Raw genomic sequence first — 17,152 nt, 5'->3', positions numbered from 1 at the left:
CCAGGAATATGCTTCTTACAATATACCACACTCTTTTTTTTTCCCCCTTTGGGGGCAGCTAGGTGGTACAGTGGATAGAGTGCCAGGTCTAGAGTCAGAAACACTCAGCTTCCTGGGTTCAAATCTGGCCTCATAAGCTTATTAGCTATATGACCCTAGACAAGTCACTTAATCTGATTTGCCTCAGTTTCTTCATCTGGAAAATAAGCTAGGAAGTAAATATTAAATCTCTCCAGTATTTCTGTCAAGGAAACCCCAAAAGAAGACACGAAGAATTGTTCATCACTGAAATGACTGATAGCAACAAGGTTTTTTTCCTTACTCCTTCCAGTGCCATGTTAACAAACTTCCTCCCAGAATGATATTTTTTTTTTGGCTGCCCCCTTTTTAATTTCATTCCAAGAGGCACATATTATCCTCTCCTCTAGAATCATCAAAACAAGTTATAGTGTTAGCTCCTCAGCTTTTCCCTCAAAAGTAAAAAAGGAAAGTATCTGTTCTCCCCACTGCTGAAGGCAGGAGGTGAGCCAGAGTAGACAGGAGGAATATGCTCCGGTGCTTTTCTTTGAAAACTAATCAGGGCAAAACCTCTTGGAGGGCTTAGACTATTTGAACTTCAGCTATCATCAAGATTTCATTGATCTAGAGATCTCTAAGTAACAACTGTAACTCAGTACCAAAATATAAGTGGGCCTTTTATCTACCTTTTTTTTAAACCTTTTATATATTGGCCAGAGGATTAACTGTTAATAGAAAGAAATATTTTCCTTTTTTTCACTTTTCTTATGCCACAATAATTCAGCAATACTGAATTGAGAAGAAGTAGACCAATACATCTTCATGCATCAGGGACTAGATTAGGTATGTGACAGAGAGAATGCTAGAGTTAAAATCAAGATGTTCCATTTTCTACTCCTGGACTTTCTGGCCATATAGCTTTCTCTGACCTTCAGTTTCTTCTTTTGTGAAATGAGTTTAGTATTACTTAGTTCTTGGAGTTGTTACAAGGATAAAATGAGATTTTTATATATGTAAAACTATTTCTAAACCTTGAAGTGCTATATATGTGTCAGGTTGGGCCACTTTCTGACTCTTTGATTGCTGTGGCACTTGTGAAGAAATCGATGATGAAAGACAGAAAAAAAAAGAGAAGCATATCTTCAAATTTACCCTGGGTTGTACCTATCCCATAGAAGATGAGATTATGAATGCAGGTAATTTATTTATTTTTTCCCATTTGAATAAGTTTATTTAGTCAGTTTAGAACATTATTCCTTGGTTACATAGTATAGTATAGTAGTAGTCTCTCGGTAACCGAGGATGACGATTGTCTTTGTGCATTTTCATCTATGATAGATGAGTGTGCACAAAGACACTTGTGTATGAAGAAGATTTAAGTGGAAAAGCCGATGCACACAGTCCCACTCTCTCAGTGTTGGAAGCTTGGGTCCAGTGGCACAAAAAGTCGTTACACCTGGAGACTTCCTCAGCTGCATTGGATGGCCGTGTTGTCTTTTGTGCTCCATCACGCCCTAAGCACTCCACAGTGCTTTGCTGCGTCGCCATCTCAGCTGTTGAACCTTCTTATTGGTTTCTTCCGTCTGTTCAGCCGAAGCAGTCTTCACATGCTGGGTGAGCAAAGCCTTAGTTCACCAGGGGTCTGCGACCCGATGGCTACCCTCACAAGGTTTAGCCGGCCTGTCGAAGCTGTTGTCCGGAGTGTGGCCGCTGGCACATGCTAACAGCTACTGGGAGCCACAAGTGAGAGCTGGGTGTCAGGTGAGGGTCAGAGGCTGGAGACAAGCCCTCCATACCAGAGATACTACCCCTCCCTGAGCACCCCATACACCCCCCTTGGTTACAATAATCACATTATTTCCCTCCCTCCTCTCCACCCACTCTTCCCGCAGCCAATGTACAATTTCATTGGGTATTACTTGTTTCCTTGATCAGGACCTATTTCCTTGTTGTTGTTTGCACTAGGATGTTCATTTAGTCTACATCCCCAACCGTATCCCTTCAACCCATATATTCAAGCAGTTGTTTTTCTTCGGTGTTTTTACTCCCACAGTGTTTCCTCTGAATGTGGATAGTGTTTTTTCTCCTAGATCCCTGCAGATTGTTCAGGATCACTGCATTGCCACTAATGGAGAAGTCCATTACCTTTGATTGTACCACAGTGTATCAGTCTCTATGTACAATATTTTCCTGGTTCTGCTCCTCTCACTCTGCATCAATTCCTGGAGGTTGTTCCAGTCCCCAATGGAATTCCTCCACTTTATTATTCCTTTGAGCTAAGTGCAGGTAATTTAAAATAATTTTTATAAGAATAAATAAAAATGAACAGAAAGGCCGATAGTCTTGGTGGTGGCATCATAACTGTTTAGAGTAAGATAAGCATAGTAAGCAAAGCAAGAGTAAGATAATTATGATATCAGAGGTGCCATTTTCTAAAAAGTATGTGAAGTTCCTGACAAAAAAATACTTAAAGAAGAACAGTCTGGGGGAGCTAGATGTATAGTGAGTCAGGCCTGAAAACAGGAAGGCCTGGGCTCAAATCTGCTTTCAGATATGTCATAACTGTGTGATCTGGGCAAGTCACTTGCCTCCAGTTGCCTAGCCCTTACTACACTTGTGCCTTGGAACTAATACTTCGTATTGATTTTAGGACAGAAGGTAAGAGTTTTAAAAAAAACCCCAACAACAGCCATCTTTGTGGTTGGTGATAGATAGCAAGAAGAGTTATGAATTAGTGTACTTCCAGGTCAACCAAAGGAAGAGGAGGAAGATTAAACTTCCTTGGGTCTGGAGGTGTTTTCAACATGACCTTGAATATAACTTGAACCAAAAAATAAAAAACAAAAACAAACTATGTTACCTGGGAATAATAATAATATTTCTATAAGTTTGTATAGGGCTTTACATTTTAAAAAACCAAATATGTTAATCTCATCTTAACACCATTACTCTATGAGGTAGATGGAACTCTCACATTCCTTACCACCCTAAGATTCTGTGCTTCTTTTAGCCCTAAATGAATCATAATGGTTTAGCATGTCACAGATAGCCAAAGATATTTTCATATTTAGCCAAAGGCCTAGCCAGATTTCTGGCAAGCATCATTCTCACCGCAGATGGGTTAAATTATCAGAATATATCAGTCTTACTTTCAGAACACTAGGCAAAATTAAAAGCTAAATAAAGAAGAGAACCCTTTTTTTTGTCCTAGAACCAGGTGTTCCTAGTTCTTGGTGCTTAAAAGATTCCCATTTGTTGGTAAGGGTAACAATAATAGTAGCAGAGCATTGCTTCTAGCTGCTCGTCTCTCATCTCAGTGGAACAAGTTTTACTAACAGCCTAGCATGGAGTGAGAAAGATGACATTCCGTTATAAAGATACAGCATGCTCTATTATACTTTGCTCTAAGTTTTCTCAAAGCACAGGCTAAAAGGTGAAAATTGATTTAGTTCACGAAACATTTCATTGCAGAAAGAACTGGAGTCACTGTGGAGTTGAGCACTGCCAAGCTTAGTTACTGTGATGGGCAAAAATTGTATGGTTTGGACTTCAGATTGGGCTGTAAGTCCAGCTGGATGTGCAGAAATACTTTATGAAAACAAGGATAAGGAAAACTACTTGGAAAAAAGCTACCACCAAGGACCAACATATCATTTTAAAGAAGCTAATACTGGGCACTTGTGTGTGCCATCAAGAATGAATTAAGGCAGGGCTTTTTGCTTTCTAGATGTTTTAACATCTTTAACATAGGTCAGTAGTATAGGACAATTCTACATAATAGAGGTGAATTATACATCTTATTTTTACTTGACAAACTGATAAAGCAAAGTATAGAGAAATAAAGGAAAGTATCCAAGGGCACATACTAAGATAGGCATGCATTTTTAGCTGCAAAAGGACTGAACTTATGGCTATTGGGAGGCACTTTGGTCTTATTTCTCCCCTAATTTGGCAGGCTGGTGTCTTAAGAATGAACCATACCTCTCAGAGCTTAAAGACCAATAAAGGGTTTAATACCCCTCTTTTGGAGGGGCATGTGTGTGGATGGGTACATTTCTACACTATTTCCAGTGGAGAGCTGTGTGAATGAATGCCTTCTGAAACAAACTCAGAAGACCAGCTGTCATAAGTGTACACACATAAACAGAAACTATATATCCAGAGACAATGATGCTAGGTAAAATGAAAGATTTGTCTTTTGTGGGCTGGTTAATTATGACATCTCTTTCAAGCCAAGATTATTTTGGGTTTATAGTGTTGATGACACTCAAGAGAGTGGAAAACTTGGGCCCAAGTTCTGTAAATATTTTCCTAGCAATAAGACACCTTATTTTTGGACTCTGCCAAGAAGGCGAGGAAGCTTTATTGTTGGAAACCTTTGAATTGAAAACACAGAGAAACTGAAAAGTAAACCTGGAGCATAAATTGGAAGATTTTTCTAACTCCACAAAATGCCTTTTCCAGCTTTATATTGGCATTGAATTCAAAGAAATTATTTTTGCATGTATTTTCATTGGGGGAAATATTTAATATTTGCTATGTGCAAGGCACTATATTAGGACTTGACTCAAATCAAGTTCTTGCTCCCTTTCTTCCTCTTGGATTCCAGAGTTATTTTATTTTTTTATTTTTGTTTTTCTTTGGTCTTCTCAAGACCAGCTCTGCCACTCTGCTGGAAGCTTGTTTTATAGATATAGAAATCAGGATAAGTGGGTAAAGGATTTGATTAAAATTTTATAACCTTGGTGGTAGTTTAATATAAAATACATAAAGTAGATCTTAATGAGAGGTAGCACAATGTAGTGGATTGAGAATTCCCTTAGAGGCAGAAAGACCTGAATTCAGGTCTTGCCTTTGGCATATCATGATTAATGACTCTGTATAAGACCCTAAACTTTTGTAACATTCCAAATACACATTTAAGATTATATATTGCAGAGAAGGTGCCAGTCTGTTTTGGAAGAGGGAATTCCTCACTGGGAACTCCCTATATGAATAAACTAGGACATTATGACCTTAAAGTTCCTTCATCTCTAAGTTTCACTTCCCTCATCTCTATAATGATGAAGGAATTGAACTAGATCATGAGATCATAGCTTTATATCTGAGGGACAGTTGAGGCCACTGAATCTAACATCCTTATTTTACAGATGAGATAACTAAGGGACAGAAAAGAGAGGCCACTTATCCTAGGCCACACACAGTGTCTGAGGTGAGATTTGAACCCAAGTCTTCTGAAATCCAAGGCTAGAACCCAGTCTGTTATACTACATTATTCTCTGTGTCCTCTTCTAGTACTGAAGTACTATGCTTTTGAAAAGCCTTTGAGCTAAGTGTAGTAGCAAAATTCATATAGTAGGAAAACTGAAGTGAAGTGATTTTAATTTTAAAAACAGGGAGTCTGTTTTTAGTCAGGGAGAGTCTGGAACTCAGGTTGTTTTGGTTTCAAGCTTGGACTCTTCCATGTTCTTTATAATAAGTGCAATTTATTACAATTCTTTCTTAGTTTGAATCTAGAGTTTTCAGTCATATTGAAATCAAGAGAAGCTCTTGTATTTAAGCCTAGAGATCATGTTTTTTTCCCAGTCAAAATATAGGAAACCAAGAGATTCTGTTACATATAGTTTAAGCATCTTGTCAATTCTCAGTTATCCATGCTATAGATTATTGAGGTGGGGAATAGTAGAAATAAATAAATAAAGTGCCCTGAAAAATCTCGTTTTAGCTTTTAGTTCTAGCCACCTCCTCCCCTTTTTCTTTCTCCCCAACTTTATGCCCTCTGTACTCACAAATGCTGTTAACAGTTATAGCAGATTTTACCTGCTTTGCCTGCTTTGTGTTTGACCTCCTCTTTTTACCCCTCCTCCTTTTTTTAGGGAGGGTACTCAAAGAAATGGAATTTGTGTGCTACAGAAAGTGGAATCATAGGATAAATCTTTTTAATGAGGTAAAAGAGTCTTGGAGCTCATCTCAACCAGCCCCCTTATTTTAAGATCTGGAGACTCTAAAACAATTAAATTATTTTTCCTAAAGCCACATACCTAGTTAGGGCAGGGACTAGGATACAGGACTTCTGTTCCCTCCTACTCAGGAAACTCCAGTTGCTCCCTGTGACCTACAGGATCAAATATAAAATCCTCTCTTTGGTGTTCAAAGACCTTTATAACCTAGCCTCCCTCCCACCTTTTATCTTTAAACACCTAACCGCCCACCTCCCCATACTTTTTGATTCAGTGACATTGACCTTTTTTCTGTTTCCTGAACAAAATGCTCCATTTCTCAACTGGGCTTTTTCTCTGGCCTGGCTGTCCTTTACATTTGGAATACTCTTCTTCCTTTTTTCTGCCTCCTGAATTTCCTGGCTTTCTTCAAGTCTCATAAAATCCTAGCTTCTACAGAAAACCTTTCCCTATCCTTCTTAATTCTAGGGCCTTTCAAAACATTGAAAAACGAAATGAATAATTTTGATTACATCAGATTAAAAAGGGATTGTACCAACAAAACCAATGCAACCAAGATTAGAAGGAAAACAACAATTGGGGGGAAATTTTATAACAAGTATCTCTGACAAAGGTCTCATTTTTCAAATATATAGAGAACTGAGCCAAATTTATAAGATACAAAGTATTTTCCAATTGATAAATGCTCCAAATTATTATTGATTAGAGAACTGAAAATCAAAACAACTCTGAGGTGCCACCTAAATACCTATCAGATTGACTAACATTGCCAGAAAGGAAAATGATAGATGTTGGAGGAAATGTGGGAAAAATAGAACATTAATACACTGCTAGTGGAACTGTGAATTGATATAAGTATTCTGGAGAGCAATCTGGAACCACATTCAAAGGACTATAGAACTGTTGCATACCAGTACCACTACTTCTCTACAGGTCTGTATCTCAAAGAGATTTTAGCAGCTCTTTGTGTAGTGATAAAGGATTGGAAGCTGAGAATGTCCTTCAGTTGGAGAATGGCTGAACAAGTTATGGTATATGTAATGAAATACTATTGTAATAGAAGAAACGATTTTCCAGAAAACCTGGAAAGACTTATATGAACTGATGAGAACAAACTCAATTAAAAAAATGCTATCCACAGCTAAAGAAGGGACTATTGGAATCTGATTGCTATCAAAGCACACCATCTTTTATTTTATTTCTTTTATGAATTTTTTATTATCTGTGTGATAGATATCTTTTGCCTTAGTATGGGGAATAGGAAAATATGTGTTGGATGAAAGCACTGTTATAACCTATATCAGACTATGTATCACCAGTTGGGGGTAGGGAGAAGAGAGAGAGAGAATCTGAATTGCAAACTGTTAGAAAACAATTGTCAAAATTTGTTTCTACATGTAACTAAAAATTATTTCTTATTTCTATATCTTATTCATCTTTTGTTTGCATGTTACACTATAAGCTTCTTGAGAGCAGCACCTATCTTTTGGCTTTCTTTGTATCTCCAGCACTTAGCACAGTGCCTACTACATAGGAGGTACTTAACAAATGCCAAGTGACTGATTCTGTGTCCAGTGCTTTTTCCACTACAATAAGAAATATGAAGTTTACACAGTTCTTAAGCTGAGTAGTCAGTCCCTGACTCATTTAGACTACAAAATACATTTTTGCATTCTTAGTGCCTTTCTTGTGGGAACACAAATGATGATCAGACAAGGCTTGAGGAAGAAACTGAAGGACACAGAGCTAAATCTGCTTAACCCAAAAGCAAATATGAGTGTAATAAAAGCAGAGAGGCTAGTCTAGACTACTAGATCTCTTGCAGTGGCTCTTATATTATTGCTCCATTCCTTTAAATGACCACATCTAGTGGCAGCTAGGTACCTTAGTGGATAGAATGTTGGGCCTGGAGTCAGGAATACTCATTTCCCTGATTTCAAATATTGCCTCAGATACTTGCTAGTTGTGTGAACCTGGACAAGTAACTTAACCCTGTGTGCCTCAGTTTCCTCATCTGTACAATGAGTTGGAGAAGGAAATGGCAAACCACTACAATATCTTTGGCAAGAAAATCCCAAATGGGGTCATGAAGAGTTGGACACAACTGAAAAATGTCTGACCAGCACCTAGGACTTTGAATTCTTAACCTTTGGGAATCTTAATTTTTGGCCATATCTACTACATTATTTTTTAACCATATAAACTATGTAGTGTGTTATTCTTCATTAATTCATTTATTCCACAAGAATTTATTAAGTGCCTATTAATTATGCCTCTGGATTTTAGCATTCCTAGAGCTCTTCTCTAAACCAACCAGCAAAAGTTCTTCAGGCAGGGAAAAACTGGGCCTCTTTTTGTACTCCACACATAAAATCTACTTCATAAATATTTGTTGAATGAATGAATGTTATACTTTAAAAGTTACTCTTATAAATCGAGCTTCAGAACAAAGAAAGTCTCTCTTCACTCTGACTGCAAAGCCACATGAAGCATATTCCCTCTGACAGAGCATTTCCAGACAGGTGCTCCTATCGTGAAGTGAAAATCTTCTGTCTTATACTTTGCATTTTCCTTCCCATCAATATTTCAAGTCCTTGCCAACTCATATATACAAGAAGAACACGAAAGGGCAAAAAAGAAATGCCTTTGATAGGAAAATAACTCACTTTATTATCCCTTTTGCATCTCTGACCATTCTTAGGCTCATAGATTTAGAAATAGAAAGTTATCCAAGAGTCAAACTCCTCTCATTTAACTGTAGAGAAAACTGAGGCCCAGAAAGATTTAAATCATTTTGCCTAATTTACATAGATAATAAAAGTGTAAAAGAATTTGAGCCCAGGTTTTCTGATTTACTTCAGTAGGTATATTATTTTGTTAATATTGCTATATCCTCCATTGATACAGATCACAGCCATCCTATATTTGATTCCATATGATTCTTGTTGAAATTCTTTTGTACAACTTCCACAGAGAATTTGCTCACCATGCCAGGGACCTTCTAGGGTTTTTTTTTTTTTAAACATAATAAAAGTACCAGTGAAACACCCTAGCCATTCCTCTTTTATCTCTTCCTCTGAGTATCTGAATGATCCTTCTCTCTTCTGATCATACATTTCCTTAATATCATTCCTTATTCCATTTCTTACATGGAGATCATCATTGGAGATATATTACATCCTACTTGTATCCATCAAACTGCCTCCATTTTCCTTTTGGATCAAACACAACTTTGATTCTTCATCAGTTATGGTATTTTAAGATTTACTTTACAACAACATTAGGAAAACACTATAGGTATCAAGAAAGATAGAGTGATTTAATTGTCATGCATTTAGAAATGAGAGCCCTTGTTAGAAAATAGAATTTGTTTCACACTTGGTATTTGTATCCCTAATAGTTAGCAAGTGCCTAGCACAAAGTGCCTTAATGAATGCTTGTTGATTAATTCTAGAGTTGCTCTGGCTAAAAACACAGTTGCCTTTTAAAGCCAACCTGGTAATGAGCCTTACATGATGGTACATGGATATATCAGTTAGTTTGTTGTACTCAAATTATGATAATTTGTAACAAAAGCAGAGCAAGGATTTTTCCATAGCAGCAAAGGGATGATGAAGTCCTTAGGTTTCATCCTGCTACTAATTTTTCTCTTTTCTCCCAGTTTCTTTCTTGTGGGACTTATCCTTTCCCATCACCTTTGCTGTTCCCTGGTTATTGTCAATACTATCTCTTGATCTTTTTTGGTCAGTAATAAGTAGGAAAGAAGACTCCCTTAAATAATATTAAGGAAACACTTTTTACCTTTTATTAGTATCATATAACCCTTTGGTAACAGACTGGGGAAATACAGGGATCCTTTCTCAAAATGATTGCTTTTAAATGCATGAAACAAAATAAAAAGTATTACTGGGAAACTGAAATACAGTTTTCAAAATATTTTTACAAACAAGTTAATGGATTCCAGGTTAAGAACCCCTCCTTTCAAACAACGACAATTGGTACCCATTTTCCTATCTCTGCCCATTAGGTAATAGTGTTTGAGGGGGAATAAAGCAGAAAGCACTTTAGCAGCCTGTACTTATCCTTATTCTAACTCGTCATCTCTGTAGTTGCTTTCAGAAAAAATTCTAACCAAGAACTCTTCAGTATTAACCTAACCAAATTAGCAGAAGGAAAAGGCAGGAGTATAGGTACAATATTTGCAGTACCCATTTGCTTGTATGTATTGCAAGAGAGTTTTTCATTTCTTGAGGTAATTTGGGAAATGATTCTAAGCCTACCAGCACAAAGGGGACTTTTGTATGGTTCCTTCCATCAGCCCTGAATTACACTTCAATGCCTGTGTGACTGGAGCCTATTATTGACTACATCCTTTTTTCCTCTCTTTAGTGTGGGAGAAAGAGACCCACTGAAAAACTTTGAGACAGCTCAAATAACTCAAGTGGTCATTGTTGGTCTTCTATTCAAATAAAAAGTTCTCAAGTTTTATACTTTTATACTCAAGTCTCAACTTTTATACATTAAAGTCCTTTAAAAAAGCAAGAGCATAATTCATAATATTTTTTATTATTATATAAAGAAGGAATTTTTATAATATTCTATCTGATAACCTTTGTTACAGCATCATTTGAGTGAATATTCCATGTAGAGCACTTCCCTAGGTTCTATAGAAAGGGGAAAAAACAAATAGTAGTAATCAAAGTCACAGAACCAACACAAACAAAAAAAATGGAACCTGGTATTTATGTAAATCTATAGATTTAAAAGTTTGAACTGCATCATTTACCATATAATACAAGAAATATTATTGAATATCAGCTGTGGGAAGAATATTGTTCTAGGCGCTGGATTAGATATAAAGTTTAGATAATCTACAAGAATTTAATCTAGTATATTTATAGTCAGTTATACCGATTACTTAACCTTTCAACACTTCAGTTTCTGTATCTGAGTGAAAGAAATGATCTCTTCATTGACATAATATATTCTAAAACACTTTGGACCCCTTGGAAGAAACAAGTTTAAGCTATTATTTTCCAGGCAACTTGAGGTACTAAAAATGTGGTCATTATTGCCAAAATATCTATTTGTTATTGTTAAAGTGATGTGTTTTAACCTTAATTACTGTACTTTGAAGGTAGTTTTTAGGATTTCTGGTGATTTTTCTGACCAACTACTATAAAGAGATGCTTCTTTTCCTTCTTTAAAGAGAGAAGACCAAGACACAAGGAGTAATAGCTTCATTTTGTAAAGTGCTAATAAGCTTTTCCATGGTTGTCTCTCATTTTGAGTCAGGTGTGTCTTTCTGGCCTTGGCTCTTGTTGATGGTGGCTAAATTTTCTTTATTATTTTTCTTTTCTTATTATTTCATGTATTTTCTGGTGGAAATAAAAGATCAGCTTAGTCAAAATCAGAAAATCTTAAGAGCTGAGAGGCAGCCATTTAAGCTAATCTATGTGCATAAATGCCTACCATAACTTAACTGAAGAATGATTGTCCAGCCTCTCCTTCAAAGAGAAGTAATTTACCATCTCTCAAGACATTATACTTTTGGATAGATCTAATTGTGAGGAAGTTTTTCCTGACTTCAAACCTAAATTGCTCACATTGTAAATTCCATTCCCTGCTCCTTTCTACTCAGAGAACAAACAGAACAAGTCTGATCTCTCCTGCAAATGCCATCCCTTTAAATCCTTGAACATAGATCTCAGATCCTCTCTTGAGTTTTCTTTTCTCCAGATAGAAGATGCCCTGATCTTTTAACCAATCCTTATATAACTTGAACCTAAAACTATTTACTATTCTGGTTGTCCTCCCTTTGGATGGTTCCCAGATGATCATAAACTATAGTGCCCATAACTGAACATAGTATTCTTCCTTCCTAATGCAGCCCAAAATTGCATTAGGTTTTTGTTTTTTTTTCCTTCTGGCCATCATATCACATTGCTGATTCATATTGGACCTGCAGTCCACTATAACCTCCAGGTCCTTTTCAAAATAACTAACTGTTCTCTATCTAGGCCTTTAACATTTTATGTTCATTTATAGTGTTAGCTATACCTCCTAGGCACGATTTTATACATATCATTGATAAAAATATTAAATATCATAGGGCTAAGTATACTACCTTGGATATTCTACTGGAGATCCTTTGCCATGTTGTTACTGGACCAATAATAATTATTCTTTGATTTGTAGCCATCCAGCCAGTTCTGAATCCATCTGATTATATTATCATCTAATCCATATCTGTCTACTGTGTTCTTTAAATTGGCAAAGATGTCAAAAGAGATAATGGTGTTGAAGGGGATGTAGAAAGACAGGTATATTGATGCATTGTGGGTAGAACTGTGAACTGGTATGACCATTCTAGAAAGCAATTTGGGATTATGTGGAGGAAGAACCCAGACATTTCACTGCTAGGCAAATTCCCAGAGGATAAAATACAGTCTTCTGCTTGTCATTTAATGCTCTTCAGAAGCCCAAGGAAGTCAATAGACAAAAGAAAATTATCATATACACTAAAATAGTTGAGCAATTCTTGTGGCAGCAAATAACTAGAAACAAAAAACTGCTGAACAGTTATGGAATGGATAAATAAATTGTGATTCATAAATGTAATATAAAATTATTGTATGCTAAGAAATTTTGAATGTGATAAATACTGATAAATATAAGAAGAATTATATGAACTGATGGGAATTAAAGTAAGCAGAACCAGGAAAACAATATTCACAAGGACCTCAATAATATAAATAGAAAGAACAACAAAGCATTTGAAATTGAGTGCTATCATCATAACCACCCTTGTTCCCAAAGAAGAGATAGAAGATATTTCACTCTTTGTGGAGGTGTGAAACACTGGATCTAACATCGGACTCTTGATATTTGCCCCTTCAAAAAATTCTTTATTACAAGGAGTGACCCTAGGAGGGGTGGAAGGAAGGTTTCTTTAGGAAATCTAGATGAGATAAAAACAAAAGATCAACAAAAATGCATTTCAGAAAGAATTATGAGTAACCATCTCAATGGTGCTTTCCAAGTTTGCAAGTAGCATGGAAGCTTTATTTACTATTAATTAATTACTATTAATCCAGTCTTCCTTTCCTAAATGACAACTGCACAAATATGAAATAACTCATTGGGTTTCATGTTTTATTTGGAAGCTCAGTATATATGCTTTCTTTCTCAGGATTTTCAAAATACTTTCACTGTTTTCAAAATGCTGAAGATAGTAATGACTAACATTTCAACCCTTTTGTTCAGTAAGATAACTTAAGGAATCATAACTTTTAGAAACATTGATTTGAAAGGGACCATAGAGTTCTTCTTATCCAAACCCCTTGCTTTTACACCTGAGGAAATTAATGGCAAGAGAAGTTGTGCCCAAGGCATTAAGTTAATTAATGGTAGAACCTGACTATTAATGCTGTACTTTCCCTCCGAGGGTAGCCAGATGTACTTAGTTTCTGGAGATCAGTTTTATTGACAATATCAGGAAAAATAATTCAGAGATTTTGCAATTTCTCTCTCTCTCTCTCTCTCTCTCTGTCTCTCTTTCTCTCTCTCTCTCTCTCCCTCTCCCTCTCTCCCCTTTCTTAGGACCAACTCTGTGACAGAAGGGTAAAGGCTAGACAAATGGGGATAAAGCGACTTTGGTCTCTGAGTCACACAGCTAGGAAATGTGTCAAATTTGAACCCAGGTCCCCCCAACTCCAGGCCTGGTGCTCTATTCACTGTGCCATTTAGCTTTCCCTTTTTGCTGTTGTCTCTTCCATTTCCCTCCATATCCAATACATTTGAGGTAGTTATTATCAAATGTATCACATGCTTGTAGTTCTGTTTAGTGGAAGTAAGGATTTAATTTCTGTATTAGTAACAGGGGTGGGAGAGATGCAAGCCTAAACAGAGTAGCAGTTCAAGCATGCTCATTAGAGAATGTCATGTTTAGGGAAAAAAGCCTAATTTATGCAACTTATCTGGATACTAATCCATCCTTTTTGCCCAATTAAATAACCCACTCAAAAGAAATAAATACATTTTAATGTTTTTCTGACTTTTTATTTGTGATGTTAAGTATACAATGGTAATTATGTTGTTACTTAGCAATTGTCACTGAGAAGGAGAAAGAGAAAATAAATTGTCAAACTGTAAATAATACTCATAGGTATTTCTCACCGTTTGGTTATTTTTTGGGGGGGAGGGATCCCTTACTGAGCTTTTCTCTCATTCTGATCTTACCAAAGAATTGTAGCAGTTCCTATTTCCTCAGATCACCAGGCAACCACTTTCCCCTGTTCTTCAGTGATACAAGAACACTAAATTCCTCTCTATGTAAGGATTCAATAACTATGCTTGAAATAATTTCCCCTTGAACTGTCAGTGTGAATCAGTGGCATTGTGGTTATCCACCATGTGTAACAACAGCTCCAGTTCCCAGTCAGGCAAGACAAAGCAGTGATGGAATTATTATCATTAGTGAAATAATGCTTTATGGCTTTCTCTTTGCACACCTTGTTGCATTTGATCTTCACGATGACCCTGTACAAGCTATATAATCCTGGAGAACAGTGTTACTTGCTGTTTCGTCATCTTTGGGAACCTTATTACGTGCTGATGGGCAACTACAACACCAGCTCTAGAACAAGCATCTGGCAAGTGACCAGACACGAGAGAAAAAAAATTGTAGAATCTTTAATCTGGGAAAGGCCTTAGAAATTATTTGTCCATCATTTGTTGGGTAGAGAAGAGGGAGAAGAACATATTTGGAAATGAAAGTGATATAAAAACAAATGAGGATAATCCCAGCCCAGGTGGGGAAACTGAACCCCAAAGAAGTTAAGAGGGTTAGAGAAATATCTTAAGAGAAACCGTTGAAAGAACTGAGGATATTCACTGTAGAGAGAAGACTTGATCAGTATGGTCGATGGTTTTCTTAAAATATCCGGAATGCTATTATCTTGAAAAGGTATCTTCATAGAACACAACTTGACACGTTAGGGAGGTAGATTTCAGTTCAGTGTCTGAGAATGGAATGAGACAGTAAGTTCCCCAGTATCAGAAGTGATCTAGTACAAGCGGAATACCAACGCTCAGTCATATTGTAGAGGGGTAAGGAAACAGAAACGATGGCCTCACTAATTTAATAATTGCTAGCACTTATATATAGCTTTTTACATATAACATGTGGTATATATTTGTATAGTACCTTTGAGGTTTGAAAAACTCATTACAGATATTTCATTTTATCTTCAAAACAATCTAGGTAGTAGGTACTATTATTATCCCCATTTTACAGAAGAGGAAATTGAGGCAGACCAAAGTTAAGTGACTTGCCAAGGATCACACAGGCAAGGCCAGTGTACTATCTTCTGTGTGTTTTCAAACTTACTCGAGGTTGCAGAGCTGTGACTAAAATCCAAATTTCTGGTAGCATTATTTCTCTTCTACTTCTCAGTGGCCCCACTTGTACCCACTGTCAAAAAGCCTCATCCTCATTCTCCTCCATTTTTTTCTTTCTCTTCATTCTTTAAGGAGGCTTAAAATGAGGAAAGATGTGGCTAGGTAGATGATCAATCATGCTTGGTTCAGAAGGAAGAAAGAAGAAGGGAAGAAACCTTATGGTTCTTTTTTCCCCCTCACTTCCACCCTGTGCTGGTCAACCACTTAGAATAAAGCAAAAGATACGATGATTCAAACTCTAATATGGATTAGGCCCAGATTTAAAAAATGGTAAATTTTTTGTTAATCTGCTGGGATTCTGTCTCATCTTTCCATGTAAAACAAGCATCCCTGACTTGATCTACTAATTGACCCACTGTTAGTTTATAGAAAGCCACATGGTGATTGCTTTTGCTCCTTAAGGTGACATTGACTTTTAAAATATATGAGAAATTTATCTTTGAACGTCATTGTGGAAGAAAAACTCTATATTCTGTGTGTTAACTATACAATCATTCCTGCTCAAAGGAGAGGTTCAAAGGATGCAAGTTTCCCTAGCTAATTGGAATTCTCCATGACCAAAGCAATTTCCACTTAAATTTATAGTAAAAGAAAAGAATCCCATAGCAGATTAAAACAAAGGTACCTGGTTTAAGCTTAGTTTTTTTTTTGTTGTTGTTTTGTTTTATTGTAGTTTACCAAATAATACTAATATTAAAGTAGCTCACTCTAATTATTCTCCTTTCTATTTTGTCAAAGCTTAACTTTCTAAATTGAATTAAATAAAAACATTTCCACTGTTTGGTTTGGCCACCAAAGACAAGACTTAAGTTTTAGTTTTAGGGAATCCTGAAATTGGTTTAGTCATCCATTCATGGAAGACTGATTAGACCTTTGATTCAAGTGAGACCAAAGAGAGACCCTGTCATGATTTTATTTCTACTCCATGCTTTTGATCTGTCAAGTTCCTGGACTCATGCATATTCTCATTTTTGTTTTCCTACAGAAAATAAAAGACTCAGCCTTTGATGACTGGAAGAACATCCGCGGACCTCGACCCTGGGAAGATCCTGACCTTCTCCAAGGACGGAACCCAGAAACTCTTAAGTCTAAGCAAGCCTGAGTGTGCTGAATCAGAACATTCTTCTTAAATCAAAATGTCATTTATTACTTGGCTATCTTTTTGGTTGCTCCTATGTCTAAGGAGGGAAATATTACATGTTGGAATAAGCCAACCCATGAGTAATTATCTAAAAAAAAATCAAATAGCAGAGCTCTTTGTATTTTCCATCTGACCCATTTGCAAATGCAAATAATTGCACTGAATGGAGCACTTTTCAATAAAAATAAGTCTATTTCATTGAGAAGGATGTGGACTTTTTGGCTCTTTCTCCATTTTCCCCCTTACGAGTTGCTGGGACAATATTTTGACACTTCAGACTGCTTCATAATGAAAGTATTTTAGGTACTAACAAACTACAGAAACCAGAAAGACAGTACTATTCCTATTCTGTGAAGCACCACTGGACACTCTTTAAAAAAGGTTTTTGCTTTATTTTGAGTACTCTGCTTATTTATCAGTTGCACCAATGTCAGTAAACTGTCTTTTTAAATTTTTTTTATTATATATTTTCATTTATTTATTTAAACCCTTACCTTCCATCTGGGAGTCAATACTGTGTATTGGCTCCAAGGCAGAAGAGTGGTAAGGACTAGGCAATGGGGGTCAAATG

General features: G+C 36.5%; 1 protein-coding gene across 2 annotated transcripts in view; it reads left to right on the top strand.

The window, feature by feature from the left end:
- Window positions 1-16,786, top strand: part of LOC103092827 (cytochrome c oxidase assembly protein COX16 homolog, mitochondrial) — a 145,376-nt gene extending 128,590 nt beyond the window's left edge. For both annotated transcript variants that reach the window (XM_007472916.3, XM_007472918.3), the window contains one exon: window positions 16,426-16,786. In XM_007472916.3, the coding sequence (XP_007472978.1) occupies window positions 16,426-16,542 (117 nt within the window). In that variant the 3' untranslated portion in view covers window positions 16,543-16,786. The remainder of the gene's footprint in view (window positions 1-16,425) is intronic.
- Window positions 16,787-17,152: the final 366 nt, after the last annotated feature.

The sequence above is a fragment of the Monodelphis domestica genome, chromosome 1, assembly GCF_027887165.1.
Source record: "Monodelphis domestica isolate mMonDom1 chromosome 1, mMonDom1.pri, whole genome shotgun sequence".
In the NCBI taxonomy this organism is placed as follows: domain Eukaryota; kingdom Metazoa; phylum Chordata; class Mammalia; order Didelphimorphia; family Didelphidae; genus Monodelphis; species Monodelphis domestica.
Note: the sequence above shows the minus strand (reverse complement) of the source record. Positions and strands in the feature narration are given on the sequence as shown.